Below are 16,392 nucleotides of genomic sequence, written 5' to 3'. Positions count from 1 at the left end.
TAGTATTTAGTTTTCTGTATTTTCTGTATAGAGTCTTCTAGGCATTCTTAGGAAGTAACATCGCCACTGGAGTTTGACTTGCCCCCACGTAGAGTCAGCTTTGTGTCTTAAACACATGTGGTGTTTGCTTAGGTCAGACAGTGGTCTAAGCAGCTGAAGACTGCATAGTTTTTCTTCAGCATTTTTTCATTTTCTTATCCTAGCAACCTGTTTGCTTGAAAACATGGAATGAGAAAGACAAGTTCTTTCATACTCTGGTTACTTTTGTTTGGTTCTAAATAGGGAAAACTCAGTTGAGGAGTTTGTTTATTTTTTGCTGAGGAAGATTTGCCCTGAGCTCATGTCCGCTGCCAATCTTCCTCTTTGTATGTGAGCCGCCACCACAGCATGGCCACTGACAGACAGTGGTGTGGTGTAGGTCTGTGCCTGGGAACTGAACCTGGGCTGCTGAGGCAGAGCATGCTGAACTTAACCACTAGGCCACCGGGTCTGGCCCAAGGACTTTATTTCTTAACTCTAGTATTCTCACTATATGCATTTGATTTTACTGTATTGTCTGTTAAATAACCATAATTAAAAATAGATTCAGAAAATCCAACCTAGAGCAGTTTTGATTAAACTCAAGTGTTCACCAACAAGTAAGTGCTAATAAGCATTTCTGAATTTCTCTCAAGTAGCCATGGAGTGAAAATATATACTGCGTTTTCAGGCCAGCCCTGGTGGCATAGTGGTTAAATTCTTTGCAGTCCTCTTTGGCAGCCCAGGTTCATTTCCCGGGCACGGACCTACTCCACTTGTCAGTGGCCATGCTGTGGAGGTGGCTCACATATCAAAAGAGGAAGATTGGCATAGGTGTTAGCTCAGGGCGAACCTTCCTCAGCAAAAAGAGGGAAATTGGCAACAGATACTAGCTTAGGGCAAGTCATCCTTAGCAAAAAAAAAAAAAAAATAAAATACATATATATATATATACACACACACATACACACTGCATTTTCTTTCATTATTACATTTCTTTATACTATGTAAAATAGAACAAAATGACATTTATCTGTGTATAATATTGTTATTTTCATTGTCTTCTTGGGACAGATTTTAAAAAATTTGTTTTAATACACTTCAAGTTTTAATACTCTTGCATTCTTTCTTTATAGAAGAAGCAATTTACACTATTTGATACTTATTTTTCAGCTTAATTTAGCTTCATTTACATATATAAAATATTTAATCACCATGAATTTCTAATTTGCCATTTTTCTACTCTCTGGAAAGTCAGGAAGTAAATGCCCTGGTGGTGCTTTAGAGACAGTTTGAAGTGGATGCTGTTAAATGATTTTTTGCCCTCTTTCAGTCCTTTGAGAAATTACAAGACATGTTTTGATCAGTAGGAGTTTAATTTTAAAATATTTCTGATTAGTAATTCTTTGCACTGTAACATTAGGACTAGGAAACTGACTGAAAATAGACTCTGAAGTTTTATTTCTTAACAGACACTTTATCTTCATGGATTTGGCTTTTATAAGTATTAGACTTAAGTAATAAAGAGTACTTATGTGGTGTATTGAAGTCACGTTTAGGAACTTTGATTTAAAAATGCTAGGTTTTAGAACTACATTGTGATTGTCAACATTTAAAAGAATTTCTTAATTGTAATGAATGATATTCAGTCAGTTACATTAAATTTTATGTTGGAAATACATAATGCTCTTGATTAATCATTGTATTCTGAATACTTTCAGATAGAGATATAGTAAAATATTTAGATATGTTCCAGGTATGTGTTTTGTTCTACTCTGGGATCATAATTTGAGGGTTTGAAATTTTCTTTTTCTCTTTTGAAGGATTGCCTTGAAAAGTTCTGAACTCCTTTATATCTATGGTGCCCTGGACTCTCGAGTGAGAGCCTTGGTGTTCAGTGTCCGATGTTGGGCTCGAGCCCATTCGTTAACGAGTAGTATTCCTGGTGCTTGGATTACAAATTTCTCCCTTACAATGATGGTCATCTTTTTTCTCCAGAGGAGATCACCCCCTATTCTTCCAACCCTGGACTACCTGGAAAACCTTGCAGGTAAGACTAGGAGCAGTCTGTTCTCTCTTTCTGATGTTTTGAATGAATATAATTACCATGTGTTATCAAAGCTGTGTGTATTTGTTTGTTAGTCATATAATTTGTCTTCTGTATTTTTAAAGCCTTTGAATCTAAAATTTAAGTGCTTTTTGTTTTTGGAACACCCACTAGGGGACATGAAAGCAGATGATTTGCAAAACAGGCCCTTAGACTTTTTTGAGAGTTCTGTCTTATTTGTGTCAGTTGGCAAGGTTGTTTACACCTCTCATGAGATGGCTGGAGCGTTTCCCTTAGCTGACCAAGCTTGGAATGACCTTGAAAAAGAACATACCCCAGACACAGCTTTTGATTGGATCACAGCTTCCGAGATGGCTTTCCAAATCTGAATCTACTTCCAGATTCTCTAATAAGATGCTAAAAACTGTTTCTTGATGTTTTGTGATCCTAAATGTGGTTTTTACTTGAAAGTTTATAAGCAATCTTAGGTGAATTATTTTAAAATTAGTATGCTATTCAATTTATATTATAAGTAAATGGAAATTTTGTTGGATGCTGGAGGGGACACTGAAGTATTATAGTCCTAAAGTATAAAAGGAAGATAATTCAGGGATACACTCAAAATGTGTATACACTCTATCTTTTTTCTACCCATTCTAAATATTGCTTCTGGATAGTTCTTTTAAAAGATATCCTTGAATCTTGCCTGTTTAGCATAACCTTAAAAGGGATTTTATTCCCTACAGGATGAACCTTAAACAGTTTACGAAGCTTGGTGTCTAAGACCTTCACCTGTCTAGCCACAACCCACTTTTCCAACGTCTTCTCCCACTGTTTCTCTCTGTGTGTTCCCACAGTCCAGCCAACACTGTGATTACTCTTATAACATTTCATCTTGGCTCCTTTCTTCACACTGTCTGTTTCTCTGCCTGGAACGTGCCTTCTCTTCTCTAATTCTCTCTTCTATGCCACTTTTCCTTATAAGCCAAATTAGAAGTAATCTCTTCTTCCCTGTGAACACTGTGAAGTGTTGGTACAGCTTGGAATTGAGCTTTAAAGAAGCCCAGATGGATAGGTTAATGGAAAGTAGGAAGTGTTCAGGGAGGTGGAGCGGTGGTCATGAATCTGTCTCCCTTTGAGGATGAAATAAAGGGCAGCACCCGTGCCTGTGCTCCTCTCATCGTTGGGTGCTTCCATTCACTCAGTATTTCTTGGTTGCTCCACTGTGTGTCAGTTGTTGTTTTTGTGCAGCAGGGATATGGGTGATCGCAGGGAACTCAGAGTCTGCTAGAGGGGTGGCCCGCGTAAGCAGAGGATGTGGGTAGATCCTCACCAATAAGCAACCTGTAAATAGCACTTCCTTCAACCCCTGCTCTGTGCCCTGATGCTTAATACTGCTCTCATGGAAACCATTTTGAGGATACATCATGGAGCTTTTGGAGTTCAGAAGCTAAGAAAAAGTAGAAGCTGGAAAAAGGAGGAAGAAATGAGGCAAGTTTATGTTAGGGGCAGCCTGCTCCTACCACCTTGATTGCGCTCTTCCAGCCTCACAGGTGCTGCCACTCCTGCCTGGGAGAGCGTACGCTGCCTTCTCTCCTGAACTCTGCTCCGCACCAATCCATCTTTAACTGACTGACCGATTTTCAGAAACTCAAATCTATTTGTATTATTCTCTATCTTGAAATCCTTCAGTAACTTCCTAGTGTCTTTTTTTAAATTTCCGCTAATTATTTTAGAAAAAGAATATGATTTGTGGACAAATTGAAAATGACGTGTTGAGATTTTTATTCCAAATCTATTTAAAAACAAATTTAAATTTATTCCCATCTTATGGCATCAAAACAGACAAAACTAGTTTTGGAATTCTTTAGTTTTCTACTTAAAAATCCCAGTTGGTTGTTTAGAAGTTTTTGTGTTAGTTTTTAAACATGGTAAGAAAAACTTTCAGGCTGTTTTTGCAGTTGCTTCTCTGCACATAGCACATTGTAGGCCTGAATTGTCAATAAATGCAAAGTAAATTTAATATAATTGTTGCTGCTTTTTTGTCTTTGGTTTTTGAAGTTCTAGAGATATCTTGAATTTTGTGTACAAGAATTTTTCATAGTTGATGTCTATTAAGGAGGTGGTGAAGGTTATTTTGAGGAAAATTTATCAAAATTTTTTTCTCACTCATTTATGTATTTTTCAAAATCTGTGTTTTTTATATTTCCTCATTTTAATCAGTCATCCCATACTGATGTGTGTTTGCCAGTATATGGCTGAGAATAAAAACGGTGTTAAACTGTGAAGCAGTCAAAACCATCTTGGGTGCTCTGTGATTCATCAGCTAAGTGGCTTGAGTCTAGGGTACAATCATTTCCTTTCTTCTCAGTGTGCCTCTCATTTGATATGCAAATAGAGTCTATCAACTTGTTTTTAAAAATAATATTTCGTTTGTTTGCTTTCTTGCTTGTTTGTTTATGAATAGAAGGCAGCATGAATTTCTGGAACACCCTCCAGCACTCTGGGACTTTGTCAACCACTGTTTGGAACCTAGAATAAGTTAAAAAGTCCAGACTCTTCTGTGTTGTATTTAGGGCCCTTTGCAATTTTCCTTTTCCTCTTCTCCATTCATTCCTCTGTGCAAATCAGCAGCTTCAGCACTCTGAGCTCCTTGCTGATGCTCAGGGTTTGTGCTTTTTCTTGGTTCTGTGCCTTTGCCTCCACGAGGGCCTTCTCCTGCCCCCCTCCTCTTTGTACTTGGAGAACCTCTTCAAGATTAAGCCAGGGAAGAGGGGAGACACACCCAGTCCAGGATCTCACTTGTTAGGTCTTTCCTGGCTGTCCCCCTTCCTCCCAGGAGGTAGAGCTCTACTGGCTTCAGGCCTCTGGGACACACCTGTTACACTGTGTGCTGCTTTGGTCTGCCTCCCTTGGCCCAGCTTTTCTAGGGCAGCTGTCTGATTCGTTTCTGCGTCTTCCATTCGTGACATGGTATTGGGTCCATAGTAGAGGTTCAGTAAATAGACTTCAAATGATTAGACGAACATTTTAAAGCTGAAGGCCCTTTGCACTGAGCATGATGGCAACTTTCCTATTTTGGTTACTCTTGAATTTCTGTTTCTTTGTTTTCTTAGAATCTCCACTGCTATCCCCTGTGTGTCTCTCATTTTCTCGTGTTTTCCATCCTCTTTTGCCTTTGCTACTTTGTTATATTTACTTCGGTGCCTGGTGCTTTTACATAGTGTTCTCCTCTTATAAACAGTTTGATTGGAGCTTTTTCGTTTAGGATCCCTGTTCTTCCTCTGACGAAGTAAAGGTTTGAGGAAGAAATGACTGGGTAGCATCTGTAGCAGATTTGGTGCACAGACTCCAGCATTGAGGAGAGCTTTAATGGGTAGTTCTGTGTGACCCAGTACCAGTTTATTGGGTGCTAACTCCGTGCCAGGCTCTTGGCTAAACAATTGCATGCATCATCTTATGCAGCCCTCCCAGCAGACCTGAGGAGGCGGTGTTAATGTTTTCACTTTATAGGTGAGGAAACTGAGGCTTTGAGAGATTATCCACGTTTCCTAAGGTCACAGTTAGAACATGCCAAAGCCCGAATTCAAATCCAAGCATTTTTCAGAGCTTATACTTCTTTTTTTAGCCAGAATATAATACACGTAGAAGTACATGTATATATATTGATTTTCAAAAACTGAACACATCCACGTAAGCACCACCCAGATTGAGTAAGGCACCTGGAAGTACCAGCTCTTCTCCCTTCCGGTACTGCATACCGTCCCCACCCCCAGCCTCTTCTGACAGCACAGATTCATTTTACGTGTTTGTCTCTCATGTTAGAGGCATCGTATGGTAGGCACTCTTTTGCATCTGGCTTTTTCCCTCTGCACATTATGTTTAGGAGATTCATTCATGTTGATAGTGTATTTGTGGACCATTCATTTCCGTTGCTATGTAGTATTCTATTATGTGAATATGCCCCCCAAAATTTTAAATTCTGTTTTTAATGGTCATTTAAGTAATTTGTAGTTTGGGATTATTACAAGTAGTGCTAGTGTGGCCATTCTAACACATTTCTTTTGGTGAACACAAGTACTCATTTCTGTAAGGGAATGGAATTTCTGAGTCTTAGGATTGGGTATATCCAGCTTTAATAGACACTGCCAAACAGTTGTCCAGAGGGTAGGCTCCCACAGGCCTGTATCCGAGTTCTCCTTGCTGTCCGTCTTTGCTAGCACCGGGTGTCATCTTGTTTATGGTAACTATTCTGAATACATGTGTGCAGGCAACATGGTGTATTTTTTCTTTTCTCCAATGACTAAGGAAGTTGAGCACCTTTTCAAATATTTATTAGCCATTTGGGTATTTCTTGTGAAGTTTCTGTAAGTCTTTTGCCTGTTTTTCTATTAGATTATCCATTTTCTTATTCATTTGTAGCAATTCTTTATATATTCTGCGTAAGAGTCCCATGTCACATATTTATGTGTATGTATATCTATATATGAGATATATGCACACTGTGCTTCCCTTTTCACTCTTAGTGGTGTCTGATGAAAAGAACTCTGGTTTTCACAGTTCAGTTCTGTCAAAGTTACAGATGCACATAGTTTGAATAGAATATTCTACAAACTTTGTAACAGTAACTTGCCCTCTGAGCCTGTGCCTCTCCCTGTAGGCAACTGCTTTTAACTCTTTTAGCTGATTGATCTGTTTGATATTTTAAACTATCTTTCCAAAAGAAAATGCTTGAATTGCTGTTTCTTGACCTTCAGCGTTGGGCACCATCTATGTCTTCCCATGAGGGAAGGGGAGGAGTTAACCCTTTGCCTTCTGTAGCCCCCACCAAGCCCACATCCTTTCCTTCCCTCATATTCTATGTATAGCTCTCCACGCTTCATACTGTTCTACTACATAAATGCTATTCGTATCTGATCCATAGAGTAAACTAAAATTAACTTCCTTTTCTGCATAACTTTTTTGTTTTTTGGAGTTTAGTAGTTCTTAATACTATTTATTTTCTTGTTTGCTTAGTTGTTTATGTGCTTCATGTTAATTGACTCTCGAACTTGCTACCGGTTTTCTAAATAAATCTTTTCTCAAAATAGAAGCATCAGATATTCCATTAGTTAATTTTTCTTCACCTAGCCTCTGTTCTTTCCAAACAGTTGTTCATTTGTTTCTTTTAGTCTCCTGTTAGAGCCTTCCGGAGGTGTCTGATCTTTGAATTTCTGTTCATGTTTGAGTTAGAAACTAAAAAGCTCATTGGAATCTCTGAGTTTAGCTGGGGCTTGCTGACTCTGATGTTCATTGTAGGGTAACCTGGCTGGACTGCTTTGTTGCGGGGAACTTTAGATGTCACTATCTCTGGGTCGTTTCTCTTGGCTATTCAGATTCCCCAGAAATGACTCTCTTAATTTTTTTTTTCCTGGAGGAAAAGGCCTGGTTACTAGCATGCAGAGAACCTTCGGCACATACTTGTGGAACTGTCTTCCCACCCTCAGCTATGTCTTGCATCTCGGTCTAGACAGCCTTTCTTTCACCTTCTTCAAAATAAACCTCAAGTTTCTGTCAGAGAGGAAGAGACCTAGGGAGTCTGCTTCTTTAGCCGTCAGGCTTCCAGCCTTGGTCTCTCCAGTCAGACGTGGGGCCTCCAGTTGCTGAGCCGTTAGGATCTCTGCCTTGTACATCTGGTTTCTTCTTGGCTTTCCTTACTGCTGGTTTAGAATTCAGCGTTTTTCAGATCTCCTAAGTCATTGCTACTTGTTCATCTGTTCTTCAACCTGAAAAATTGTTGGTTGCTCTTATGTCTTCTATTCTCCATCTTTAAGATTTTCTATTATTTTACTGTTTTTCAGTGGTGTTTTGGGAGGGTGAGTATTTAGGCAGCCTCAAAGAGGCTTAGTGTTAGTGCAGCAGGTGGCATGGTGGGAGGAGCAGGGAGGACTTCACCTTGTCTGTTGATTAGCATGCGTGATTAATAGTAGAGAGCCTACATTCTAGATGTACACTTGTGAAGAATGGTATCTAAGTATGAGTTCCATTCTGAAGTCAAGTAAGCTACAAGGTAATAAATAACGCTACTTTGAAGGGTGGGTGTAACCATGACACTTAGACTCTTCACAGGGTCAGTCAGATCCAAATATGTGAGAGGCAGTTGCTCGGATGTGCATTTTCTTTTTTTTTGATTCTCCCCAAAGCCCCGTAGTACATAGTTGTATATTTTAGTTGTAGGTCCTTCTAGCTCTGTTATCTGGAACGCTGCCTCAGCGTGGCCTCATGAGCCGTGCTAGGTCCAGGATCTGAACTGGCAAAACCCTGGGCTGCAGAGTGTGCCATCTTAACCACTCAGCCACAGGGCTGGCCCCTGGATGTGCGTTTTCAAAAATCACTGGCTGGGTAGATTAGAAGGAAGTAGAATGGCAGTTTGCCTGGCGTATAGCACCCGCCACCCCTGTGTTAAAGAGTTAGCCTGCACTCATTAGAGCACAATCACCTGTTGGCTTCTCCCATTTAATTATTACTGAGCCATGGCATACTGGGAAGAGTGGACCTTTTAATAATTATAATAGAAGCTGAATGTAGTTGGTTATAGAGCTTTTAGCTATTCAAGTTTAGTTCTAGTAAACTCTTCTTATAAATGTAGGACGTGTTATAAAGGATTAGTTGCCAAAGGAAAAAAAAATAAGCCTTCATATGAACTTGACACCTGTTATGATGTCTCTCATTCATATCCCTGTCAACTTCATATTGTTTATTAGAAATGCATGTGGGTGGCACAGTGTTGATTTTGGCTCTTTTGACCAGAAGGAAGAACCTACATAATTACACAACCTATAGATCTGATTATCTATACTGCAGCCCCTAGTAATCTATATGCCAACTGTTGCCAGTGTGATCTTTGTAACAAATTATGAGTTATTGTAGTACAATATTAGTTCCCTGAAAAATGTGGGTAAGTTTATCAATCTGCATATGTCTGTGAGGACGTTCATTACTCAGTGAATTTTTTTGTCGTGTGTATCATGCTGAAAAATAACCCATGAGAATCTAAACGTTTCCAAAGGAGGCAAGAAAAACAAATTTAGTAAATACATAACCTTAATTTTTCATGTAGTTTTTAACTTCGTTTAAGGTGAAGAAAAATGTCATCAGGTTTCTATTACAAGTTATTAAGATGCATACATTGCTCTTTTCTTCACAACTGAGAGAATTTGTATTTACTTAGTAATTTTGCTAGTGTTTCATACAGTACTTTTAAGAAGAAAGTGCCAAAGGAAGAAGAAAAGAGTGGTAGGGTGTCGATATATGTCTCAACAGGTTGAGAATCAGTTTTCTAAGCCAACACTATCCAGCAGAACTTTCTATGATGACGGAAATGTTCTGTATCCGTGTTGTATATTACAATAGACACTAGTTACCTGTGGCTGTTAGGCACTTGAGATATGTTTAGTGTGACTGAGAAACCGAATTTTTAATTTTTGGCCACATGTGGCTAGTGGCTGTTACATACGTATTTTAAAAATTATTTTATTGAGGTCATAGTGGCTTATAATGTGTAAATTTCAGGTGTGCATTATTATATATCAGCTTCTGTACAGACTGCATCGTGTTCACCTCCAATAGTCTAGTTTTTATCTGTCACCATGTATATGTGCCCCTTTACCTTTTTTGCCCTCTCCCCACCCACTTCGCTTCTGGTAACCAGTAATCTGTTCTCTTTGTCCATGTGTTTATCTTCCACACATGAGTGAAATCATGCGGTGTTTGTCTTTCTCTGTCATGCTTATTTTGCTTAACACAATACCCTCGAGGTCTGTCCATGTTGTCAAAAATGACATGATTTTGTCTTTTTTTATGGCTGAGTAGTATTCCATTGTATATGTATACCACATCTTCTTTATCCATTTATTGGTTGATGGGCACTTGGGTTGCTTTCATCTCTTGGCTATTGTGAATAATGCTGTGATGAACGTAGGGGATGCATAAGTCTCTGAATTGTTGACTTTATGTTCTTCGGATAAATACCAAGTAGTGGGATAGCTGGATCTTGTGGTATTTCTATTTTTAACTTTTTGAGAAATCTCCATACTGTTTTCCATAGTGGCTGCACCAATTTGCATTCCCACCAGCAGTGTTTGAGGGTTCTCTTTTCTCCACAACCTCTCCAACATTTGTTATGTCTTGTCTTTTTAATTATAGCCATTCTGACAGGTGTAAGGTGATATCTCATTGTAGTTTTGATTTGCATTTCCCTAATAATTAGTGATGTTGAACATCTTTTCATGTGCTTGTTGGCCATCTGTATATCTTTCGAAAAATGTTCATATTCTCTGCCCATTTTTTGATTGGGTTCTTTGTTGTTTGTTGTTGTTAAGTTGTGTGAGTTCTTTATATATTTTGGAAATTAACCCCTTGTTGGATTATATGATTTGCGACTATTTTTTCCCGGTTGGTGGGTTGTGTTTTCTTTTTGTTGATGGTTTCCATTGCCTTGTAGAAGCTTTTTAGTCTCATATAGTCTGATTTATTTTTTCTTTTGCTTCCCTTGCCTGAGTAGACATGTTATTCAAAAAGATACTGCTAAGACTGATGTCAAAGAGTATACTGCCTATATTTTCTTCAAGGAGTTTTATGGTTTCAGGTCTTACATTCAAGTCTTCAATCCATTCTGAGTTAATTTTTGTGTATGGTGTAAGATAATGGTCTACTTTGATTCTTTTGCGTGTGGCTGCCCAGTTTTCCCAACACCATTTATTGGAGAGACTTTCGTTTCTCTATTGTATATTCTTGGCTCCTTTGTCAAAGATTAGCTGTCCATAGATGTGTGGTTTTATTTCTGGGCTTTCAGTTCCATTCCATTGATCTGTGTATCTCTTTTTCTGCCAGGTCCATGATGTTTTGATTACTGTAGTTTTGTAGTATATCTTGAAGTCAGGGATTGTGATGCCTCCAGCTTTGTTCTCTTTTCTCAGGATTGCTTTGGCTATTTGCGGTCTTTTGTTCCATATACATTTTATAGTGGCTATTGTGTAGTAAATGTATAGTGCTATTATGGTATAGATGTTGTCTGGGTGATAGTGTTAAAGAAAAAGAAGAGAGAGAGAAAAGGAGGGGAAAGGCTTGACAGCTGGGCTGTTCGTTAGGTTTGAATGCCTTAGAGATTTTGGAGGAACAAAGATGGCCCAATCTTAAATCAGAGGATGATTTTTTCCCTGTAAGTTTCTGTACTGTCTGTTAAAAACTGTTCTAGTGAAGAGCGACAGTTGTAGAGACAGTCTGTTTTTTATCACTGTACGTTCCTAGAAATATTTTATTTTAATGTGGATCTCATTTTTCTATTGAAAATTCGTTCCTGAAAAAAAAGACATGACAGCTAAAAGAGCATCAGTATAATGTAACTGGCGCTGTGTCACAAAAAGTGTAAACTGTTGACAATTTGACACAGTGAAACATATGCCAAGGCCCCATAAAAAATAGATCTAAGTGGAACTGTATATAAATTCTTCAGGGTACTATAAGTTGTATAGTAGAGCACATAAAATTTGCTGTTAAAACTAATATGTTAGAATCTAGAATAATTTTTGAGAAATTATGTCAGTAACCCAGGGCTTAACAACAACAACCGTATAACCAAAACCACAAGACAAGGGAGACAGAAGTTTGAAGGAACCTCATTTATCTCTTTTTAAATTTCTCTCTAGTGATTATAGATAAGTATTCAAAATCAGCAGTCATTAAGATTAGTGGTCATGTGCCTGCTATACGTCAGGCACTGTTGTTGTGGACTAGACTAGGAGAGAGAGGCGATAATGAAAAGGACAGTGACCTTCGTAGTCCCAGACTAGGGAGGGCCGTCGACAGCATGCATCCAATCAGAATGTGGTCAGGTAAGTGCTAATGGAGCGTGGGACTGGAAGGAGGGGGCACTGGCTTGGGACAATCAAATGCTTCTGGGGAAGGTGGCCAGTGATTAGACTTTGGAAGAGTGGGAGTGTGTCTGCACATTGTGCCACAGAAGACAGATTAGAGTGGGCGAGGGCTTTCATGGTGGCTGTGGATTTATCAACAATTAGGGAAATAGGGAAACGGTTACCTCTAAAGATAGGAATACCATTAGGAAACGTGAATGCTTAAGTCCAGTGTGCTGTTGAATTTGTCGTGCTCAATTCCAGTTGCTCTAGAGTGCTGCATTTTAGAAATTACCCGAAGTTTTTCAGAACTCTTAGAGCATTCAGTTAGTATCATGGATGAATTGTTGAGAGTAAATGCAGAAAAAGGTGGTAAGAGTGGAAATGGAGACTTTCCTTAAATCTTATTGATCAAAGGTAGTGTCAAGATTTGCGTTGGTGAAAGATGGAAGCTATTTACGGTTTCATTTGTAACTGGTGAACTGATTACCTCAAAAGATAGGGTAGGAATCATTGGGTTATTGATCGACAATTTTAATATGCTAATGTAAATGTAATGTTAATTTCATGGTAGTATAATTAGTCTCAAATCTCTCTCTCTCTCTTTTTTTTTTTTTTTGCTGAGGAAGATTCACCCTGAGCTAACATCTGTGCAGTCTTCCTCTGTCTTGTATATGGGTTGCCACCACAGCATGGCTGACAAGCGGTGTAGGTCCACATCCAGGATCCAAACCTGTGAACCCCACCACTAGGCCATGGGGCCGGCCCCTCAAATTTTTTTAATGGAATTTTAAATATTAGCCCTAAGTATCATGTAACACTAGTAATAGGACACATTAACATGTAACTTTGATTTATTTAATTATAGATTTCTTTTCTGAAGTAGAGAATATCTTTGAAATTTAATGTGAAATATTTTTTGTTTCTGTTGATTTAAGATGCAGAAGATAAATGTATAATAGAAGGCCACAACTGTACATTTATTTGTGACCTGAACAGAATTAAACCTTCGGAAAACACAGAAACACTAGGTAGGTATTTTCTTTTTCTTTGTTCCTTTTTGGATTGAAACAGACTTTGCTCTTATTTTCCTTGTTTTATTTTCTTGCAGAATTACTACTGAAAGAATTTTTTGAATATTTTGGAAATTTCGCTTTCAATAAAAATTCCATAAATATTCGACAGGTAAATAATATTTTAATATTTGGTTATTGGGTATCTGGTCTCCTGCTGTACTAATATTTAATTAAACTGTCTTCAAGCACTCTAACAAACGTTATTGCATTTCACCTCTGCAGTAACAGGTAGTAATAAGGAGGCCGAGGCCGAGAGGAGCTGCAGAGCTTGACTGAGCTCAGTACCCTGGCTATCTGCAGGAGCACAAGCCAGCTCTTTCAACGTGTGCCTTTGTCACTATGCCATGGCACCTTTCTCCTCACTTACTACTAATAAGTAATACTACCGTGTCCTTCCAGACGTGGAACAGATTTTGAATAATTTTCTGGAAAGCATAATTTTACATACAGTTCTTTTAAAACTGGATTTGTGTTCCTATAGAAGAAATCGGATACATAGTCCCAGAGATAGATTTTAGTAATTCCTTCAGTGTGATCCCTTAGGATTTAATTTACTTAGGCAAGTGAATTTATGATTTTGGTTCATCTGAGTAGCTGGAATGATAGACATTTTCAGTCAGAGCAGAACCCTAGGCGAAGTCTGTTTCCGTGTGGCGATCCTTGAGCTCGCTCTCTGGGTTTGTTCTGGTTTGCCTTTGGGTCCTTAGTTACAGCTCTTGTAAGATTGGCTTCGTCTAACACATACTCAGATACTCTTTTTTGTTGTTTCTTCAACTCTGCTTTGTTCATTCTTCCCTCTTATCCTGATTGTAGAGGTTTTGTTAAAAAAAGTGTGAGGACGGGCCAGCCCTGTGGCGCAGTGGTTAAATTCCCACATTCCACTTCAGCGGCCTGCGGTTTGCCAGTTTGGATCCTGCGTGCGGACCTACACACCACTTGTCAAGCCATGCTGTGGCAGGTGTCCCACATATAAAGTAGAGGAAGATGGGCACAGGTGTTAGCTCAGCACCAGTCTTCCTCAGCAAAAAGAGGCTAATCTTCCTATAAAAAAAAAAAAGTGTGAGGAAGGGAGGGAAGGGACACGGGTCTGGAATGCAATCTAGAAGAAAAGGTCACCGAACATATGAAGTTCTTTATCCTTTCTGTCCCCTTCCTCCCAGGGCTCAGAGATGAGGACAGGCAGGACCCCTGCCAGCAGTGGCATGAGAGGAGTGAGGGAGGAAACACGTGCTGCTCACGTGGGAGCCCCTTGACCATTGGTTTTGTAGCACGTGATACCATCTGAGAGAGGGAAAGCTGGTCTGGGCGGATGGATCACCGCTGTTCATGTGGCTCGTCGCTGTAGCTTTTCTTTCTATTTCTGTGAGGCGTCAACCTGGCAGTGCCTTATTTAAGTTGGATCTTTAGGAAAGTAATAGGAAACTTTTAGTGTTTTAAAATGAATAATGAATGATCCTTTGTTCCTTCTCTTCCTTTCTCATTTCATACTTGGGAAACATTAATTATTGTAAGGCTTCGAATTTTGTGTGCTTCCATTCCCACTGTAATAGGTATATTTTTAGCAAGTCTTAAAAATAAGTGTATCTTCATCTTATTTTCTGCCATTTTTCTTTTTCGTTTTTTTTTCCCCTTCCCAGCTCTATCCTGTTAGGTCAAAATTAGTTATTTTAAAAATACTTTTATTGGTTGACTTAGTCCAGATACCTCTCATTTGAGCAGTGACATCATTATCCATAGCTCATAAACCTAATTTATTTTTCTCTAAAGAATACTCATAAAACTATAAGGGGAAAAAAATCAGAAGTACACATGCATATATACACAAATGCATAACATGCACGCATACCCAGTCCCCTTAGGAAAGAAATTCTTTACTCTGTAAAATTAATGCTAGTATTTTACATGTTTTTGACTTTGTATTAAGCCAAACTGTTTTTATATCTGAGCCCTTCGTATATTTATACATTTTTTTCTTCTTTGTAATAATCTGTAGGGAAGGGAACAAAACAAACCTGAATCTTCTCCGCTGCACATTCAGAATCCTTTTGAAACTTCTCTCAACATCAGCAAAAATGTAACTCAAAGCCAGCTGCAGAAATTTGTGGATCTGGCCAGAGAGAGCGCCTGGATTTTACATCAGCAAGATAAAGATCGCCCTTCCCCGTCAGGGAATCAGCCCTGGGGGCTGGCGACCCTGCTGCTCCCCTCTGTAACAAATAGTTTGTCTCTTGCCAAGAAGAAGAGGAAGAAGCCTGCAAGTGAAAGAATTAAAAACTTGTTGGAATCCATAAAAAGTAGCGGTGCAGAAGGTCCCACGGACACCAATGGGAAAAGGACAGTTAGTACTCAGGCCTGATGGCTGCACCGTGGCTGCAAGAACTGGCTTCCTCCTATGAAATGATCTTTGGACTGCCTTCACAGATGTCAGCTGCGTCTGGTGTTGCTTTCCTGATCTTCTCATTGCGCCCTTGACTTGGTCTGACATCCCGGGACATTTTCAGTCTCAGCAGTCTGGTACCCGGTGGCGTTTTTTTAGAACGCAGCCATGAGGAACAGGTGAAGGAGGATCATAAATTGATAAACTATACAAAGCGAATGGTAAAAATCAGTTTTAGACTCAAACCATTGTTGATATCCACATCAGTCCCTGCGTAGAAATCCTTTGAAAGAACTTTAGGTATACGTGTGTAGGCAGTGAAGACAATAAACCCTCACAGTTTGGTAGTACCCTTTAGATGTGTTTTTGTATTCTTCAAGCAAAGTACTCTTATTCATTTATAAATTAAAACAGGTTGGTACTGATTTCTAAAAATATTTGTATTTTTAAAAGATAAGAATGCAGACACTTCTAACACTACATTCTAGGTATTCTAAGCCAGATATATAAAAATATTGGTACATTGTATTTTCAAATATGATTTAGTTTTGTTTTTAGTGTCGTCGAGTAGATTCTGACATGTAGCACCCCTGTGGACAGCAGAGTGCAGCCCTGCGCGGTCTCTGCACCCCCCTCTCTCCTTCGAAGCGCTCAATCAGGCAATGCTCCACTGCTAGTCACGGGGTTTTCATGGCCAATTTTTTCAGAAGTGGGTGGCCAGGTCCTCCTAGTCTGTCTCAGTCTGGAAGCTCTGCTGAAACCTGTCCACCGTGGGTGCTCTGCTGGTATTTGAAATACTGATGTCACAGCTTTCAGCATCACAGTAACACAGAGCCACCACAGTATGACAGCCGACAGATGGTGTGGTTCTCTGACCAGGAAACGTACCCAGACCACAGTGGTGAGAGTGCTGAATCTTAACCACTAGACCACTGGGGCTGGCTATTATTTAGTTACTTTTTCTATTTTCAAAAATAAAAC

At 39.2% G+C, this 16,392-nt stretch overlaps 1 protein-coding gene across 1 annotated transcript in view; it reads left to right on the top strand.

Annotated features, from left to right (window-relative positions):
* The window catches only part of MTPAP (mitochondrial poly(A) polymerase), a 31,264-nt gene extending 15,503 nt beyond the window's left edge, over positions 1–15,761 (top strand). The window contains exons 6-9 of the mRNA XM_014851801.3: positions 1,842–2,068; positions 12,897–12,989; positions 13,070–13,143; positions 15,028–15,761. Coding sequence (XP_014707287.1) covers positions 1,842–2,068; positions 12,897–12,989; positions 13,070–13,143; positions 15,028–15,390 — 757 coding nt within the window. The 3' untranslated portion in view covers positions 15,391–15,761. The remainder of the gene's footprint in view (positions 1–1,841; positions 2,069–12,896; positions 12,990–13,069; positions 13,144–15,027) is intronic.
* The last annotated feature ends 631 nt before the right edge of the window (positions 15,762–16,392 follow it).

This window comes from Equus asinus, chromosome 29, assembly GCF_041296235.1.
Source record: "Equus asinus isolate D_3611 breed Donkey chromosome 29, EquAss-T2T_v2, whole genome shotgun sequence".
Taxonomy (NCBI): Eukaryota; Metazoa; Chordata; class Mammalia; order Perissodactyla; family Equidae; genus Equus; species Equus asinus.
This window is presented reverse-complemented; position numbering and strand designations above follow the sequence as displayed.